General features: G+C 48.4%; 1 protein-coding gene across 1 annotated transcript in view; it reads left to right on the forward strand.

Moving 5' to 3' along the window:
* Positions 1 to 2,642: 2,642 nt before the first annotated feature.
* Positions 2,643 to 5,372, forward strand: part of GLUD1 (glutamate dehydrogenase 1) — a 50,714-nt gene continuing 47,984 nt past the window's right edge. Inside the window, exon 1 of the mRNA XM_007955918.2 lies at positions 2,643 to 3,087. Coding sequence (XP_007954109.1) covers positions 2,643 to 3,087 — 445 coding nt within the window. The remainder of the gene's footprint in view (positions 3,088 to 5,372) is intronic.

Below are 5,372 nucleotides of genomic sequence, written 5' to 3' on the forward strand. Positions count from 1 at the left end.
CTGTGTATTCCTGCCATCTTCTCTTGATGTTTCCTGCATCATTCAATATTTTGCCCATAGAATCTCTCAATATTGCAACTCGAGGCTTCATAGGTACATCTGTAAGGAAGGATAATCATTGTCTTGAGAGCACACGGGTATAAACCAAACCCAAACCCACTGCCATCGAGTTGATTCTAACTCATCATGACCCTACAGGACAGACTACCTCATAGGGTTCCAAAGCTGTAAATCTTCACCCAAGCAGACTGCCCTATATTTCTCCCACCAGCACCTGGTGGGCTTGAACTGACGACCTTCCAGTTAGCAAGCAAATGCCTTAACCACTACACAGCCGAAGAGCCTTTACCTTGATATGTTGTTGTTGTTGTTATGTGCCGTCAAGTCAGCCCTGACTCATACCTCGATATGTTGTTGTTGTTATGTGCCGTGGAGTCAGATCCGACTCATAGCGACCCCTCCTTGGGTTTCCAAGGCGGTATCACTACTGAAGTAGATTGCCCCATCTTCCTTCTGAGGAGTGGCTGCTGGGATTGAATCGCCAGTCTTCTGGTTAGCAGTCAAGTGCCTTAGGCACTATGCTACCAGAGCCCCCCATACCTTGATATAGATGAATGTAATTCACCCATGTTGTCACCTTACACTTTACAGAATACTGTGAGAATTAAGAACCTCTTTCCCATATTCTAATAAATGAATAAAGTGAACATGGCAGGAAGTACAGCAACTTTGCAGGTCAAAAAATACCAGATTACAACCACCAAAATACACTCGGGCAGCTAAGTAATGTGGCATTTGGCAACTTGCTTAATGACTGAGTTATTAGACTTTTACAAGCACCTAACTTACCTTCAAATGGACCAATCCTTATAACGGCATCAATAAGCAATATCATGATAAACAGAGAAAAGACTGAAGTTGTCAAGGATTTCATTTTACTTAGATCCACAATAAACACCTATGGAAGCAGCAGTCAAGAAATCAAAGAACATATTACATTGGGACAATCTGCTGCAAAAGACCTCTTGAAAGTGTTAAAGAGCAAGGATGTCACTTTGAGGACTAAGGTGTGCCTGACTCAACCCTGGTAGTTTCAATCGCCTCATATGCATGCAAAAGCTGGACAATGAATAAGGAATGAATGAATGAGAAATAAATGAATGAGGAAGAATGGATGCCTTTGAATTTATGATGTTAGCAGAGAATTCTTGGACTGCCGGAAAGAACAAATGTCTCTTGGAAGAAGTACTGCCAGAATGCTCCTTTAAAGCAAAGATAGTGGATAGTGAGACTTTGTTTCAGATACTTTGGACATGTTATTAGGAGGGATCAGACCCTGGGGAAGGGTATTGTGCTCGGTAAAGGAGAGGGGCATGAAAAAGAGGAAGACCTTCAACAAGACGAATTGACACAATGGCTGCAACAGTGGGCTCAAATACAACAAACTGAGGATGCCGCAAGACCAGACAGTGTCTCCTTCTGCTGTACATAGGGTCGCTATGAGTTGGAATCCACTAGAAGGCACCTAAAATCAACTTACCCACAGGCGTGTGTTACTTTATCTTTTCTCAGCAAATATGCAGAAGGGCATAGTTGAACCCTCATAGAGTTTAAAGTTGACAAATTCTACTCTGGACCATCTAACGAATACATATATAGCTTAGAAAGAATTTCTTGTCATATTATTGTATTTTTATAGTTTCCCTGTTTTAGTTCTGAAAAAAGGAAACGCGATCAGTAAATGGTAGAAAGAACGCAACAATGTTTTGAGTGAGGCAAAACAAAAAGCTTAAGTGGTTAACGTAAGGGGGAAGGGATTCCCCGGTTCCCAGACCTTCTCCTTGCCGGTTCCTGCAAGCACTCTCAAGAACCGAATTCCGGATTTAAGCTGTTCCCGGTCACCGAGGATAAAGCCAAGTCTTTCAGCCTGGCCTGCACAGCCGCTGGTCCGTCTCCCTACCCGGCCCATCCTGGTGCCCTGCGCTCGGCCCTTCAGGGTTGCCGCCCGAAGACAGAGAAAAGGCAGCAGGGATGACCGCCCCGCCCAAGGGCGCGCGGGCGGAAAGGAGGGAGACCCATGACTCACCGCCCCGGGCTCGACGCCAGACCGCAACATTTCCCCCGCCCCGGCCCCCAGTCCTGGACTCCAGCGCCCCAGAGAGGCGCTAGCCCCCTCCCAAGTGGAAACCCAGGCGCGCACTGACCTGACACCGGAGCACAGGGACAGGAAGTCGCTAGTGCGGGGTACGGGAAGGAAGTGCGCCCCTCCCCCACACGGCCGGGCAAGGAACTAGAGCATGCGCGCCGGGGCCCCTGCGCCTCCGAGGGACTCGCCCCCCGCGGCGGGAGCGGGGGAGGGAGGAGGGAGCGGGGGCGGTGCTGCCTGGGCGGCGCGCTCCGGGCCGCGCCCTGCGCGCGCCCCCCGCCCTCCCATTCACTGGCGCGGTTGGACCAAGGTCTAGAGTCCGTCCTCCCGGTTAGGCGACGAGCGCTGGGAGGGGAGGGCATAGCCAACAAGGCAGGAAGCTGCGGCTTAAAAAGGCCGCCCCAGCCGGGCCCTTCCTCCCTGCGTCCGCGGTCTCCGAGTGCACCTCTTCTCCGCCCGCACGCATCTCTCCTCCGCGGAGCCCCTGCCTGCCGCCATGTACCGCTGCCTGGGCGAAGCGCTGCTGTTGTCCCGGGCCGGGCCCGCCGTCCTCAGCCCGGCTGCAGCCGACTCAGCCGCCCTGCTAGGCTGGGCTCGCGGGCAGTCCGCCACCGCCCCGCAGCCCGGGCTCGCGCCGCCCGCTCGGCGACATTACAGCGAGGCGGTAGCTGCCTACGAGGACGACCCCAACTTCTTCAAGATGGTGGAGGGCTTCTTCGACCGCGGCGCCAGCATCGTTGAGGACAAGCTGGTGGAGGACCTCAGGACCCGTGAGAGCGAGGAGCAGAAGCGGAACAGGGTGCGCGGCATCCTGCGAATCATCAAGCCTTGCAACCATGTGCTGAGCCTCTCCTTCCCCATTCGGCGCGACGACGGCTCTTGGGAAGTCATTGAGGGCTACCGAGCCCAACACAGCCAGCACCGTACGCCCTGCAAGGGAGGTGAGCGTCCTACTCAAGCCGTGCCCTTCTCCCCCCTCACACCGCAGGCCTGGCCCGCGGGGCTCCCTGCCTCCCCTCTCGGCCTTCTGCCTGCCCTGGGGAGACTTCAGCCGGGCCTGGAGTGTCCTCCTTCCTACCTCCCCGCCCGGGGCCATCTCAGCGCCAGGCGGACATACCAACTTATCCGTTTTCTCCTGGGGTGTGTCAGGCTCTGGATGAACGGTGATTTTCCCACCTAAAACCACCACGTAGTTGGTCCTGCCTCCTTCCCCAAGAGATCACCCTGGGTCCCTGCATACGTTGATGCTGTATGCCGAAGAATCCCAGTACCTCTTTCTCTTGTGATACTACATGTGTCACACAGGAAGGGTCCTGCCGAAATGCACCTCTAGAAATGGGAATGCCAGGTCTATCTGATTCTGCCTATGCAAGTTTTCATGGGCACCCGAATACAAAATATGAAATAAATTATGTTGATTTTTTTTTGGTTTGTTAGAGAACGATGACAAATGATACAGAAACAGTTTGTTACCTTTTAAGTTTGAAATCTAGACAATATTTTTTAATCTAAAGATTTATTAATTGCACGTTATTATTATTTTTAAAATTATTTCCTACCCTGACAGCTTATGCTTTATTAAAAAAAAAAAAAAGTTAATATATGCGCAGTGTAACATCTCTGACAAATAAACACCGGGTGGCCTGACAGTAAATCTAAAGGGTGTAGACTGCAGGAGAATCCGCCAACCAATGGAATGAAATAGCTCTGGGGGTGTGTGCGGCTTCTGGCTAGCATCAGATTTGAGCTTCGGGAAGAGGAGATAAAGTTTGTAAAGAAATGAGTGGAGTCAGTTACAGTATAGTAGGCACTAAGCATTCCTGATGAGGGAGAAAGACATAGCAGTCTGAATCAATAACGATTTACAGCCTTGAAACACCTATGGGGCAGTTCTATTCTGCCCTACAGGATAACTATGAGTAGGAATGCACTCTATGGCAGTGGGTTGGGTTGGGTTTGAGTGGGAAGTTTTGGTGGCACAGTGGTTAAGCACCGGGCTGTGAAACCAAAGGTCGTCGTCGTTTCCAACCCACCAGCCTCTCTGTAGGAGAAAAATGTGACTATCTGCTTCCTAGAAGATTACAGCCTTGGAAACCCTATGGGGCAGTTCTGCTCTGTCATGTGGGGTCATTATGAGTTAACAAAAACAGCAAAGGTATCCTGTAGTTTAAAATTTTGAACGTTTGTGGAATTGACTTACGTAGATTGCTTGCTTGGAGCAAATAATGGCTTTTCTCACCCCCTTGCTCCCAGTAAAGTAATCTAAAATAGAAGAGGCAAGAATGGTTTTGTCTTTTTAAAAAAAAAAAAGTAAAGTAGAGAAAGGGTCAAAACTCTAAGAAAGTGAGGTGGGTGAAGTCTTGCCTGAGATGACTTGGGTAATAAGCAGAAAGACATTGGACTAGACCCTTTATCTCTATAAATCTGGCCCAGTGTTCTTTCCACAATACCCACTGACTACTAATGATAATTGTTAGAAATCCTCTCTGAACAAGAAAAACTTGAGCTTACCTGCTGTTCCCAGCTGAAGAAAAAAAATGGTTACTTTAAGTAGTTTTATAATTTACTTCTATTTGTTACATTTTCATTGACCCCATCTACTTCTATTCTGTGACTTAACTTTTGGAGCTTCCTTTTCTTCCAGTTGCCTAGTTTCCTCTTCTAAAACCAAGCTTGAACTGCTATGATCTCTAATTTCCATTCCAGCTTTAAAAGTATATAAAATGTACACACTGTCAGTCTCATGCATGGTAGCACTACCTGCCTTCTTCCTATCACTCTCTTCTCTAAACAAGAATACAATAAAATGTACACACTGTCAGTCTCATGCATGGTAGCACTACCTGCCTTCTTCCTATCACTCTCTTCTCTAAACAAGAATACAAGTTCAGACTCCTGAGAGAAGCGAAGCAAGGATATTGGAGGAAGAGGCAGAGTATTTATTGTACCATTTCATAAAAGCGGATAGCAAGTTTGTTATCTTGTTGACAGCATTTTCCAGTCCCTTAAATGATTTACAGACAAACCCATATATTTGTTTTTGTAGAATTTGATTTGATTTCCTTGAGGTTCTTTGTATACTTCTATATATATCAATTCTGACATAAAATTCCTATCTCTATATAGTTACCGGGGAGCTCTGGTAGCATAGTGGCTAAGACACTTGACTGCTAACCAAAAGGCTGGCGGTTCAAACCCACCAGCCACTCCTCGGAAGGAAGGTTGG

The sequence above is a fragment of the Orycteropus afer genome, unplaced genomic scaffold (genome assembly GCF_000298275.1).
Source record: "Orycteropus afer afer isolate SDZICR_OR568_19922 unplaced genomic scaffold, OryAfe1.0 scaffold00547, whole genome shotgun sequence".
Lineage (NCBI taxonomy): Eukaryota > Metazoa > Chordata > Mammalia > Tubulidentata > Orycteropodidae > Orycteropus > Orycteropus afer.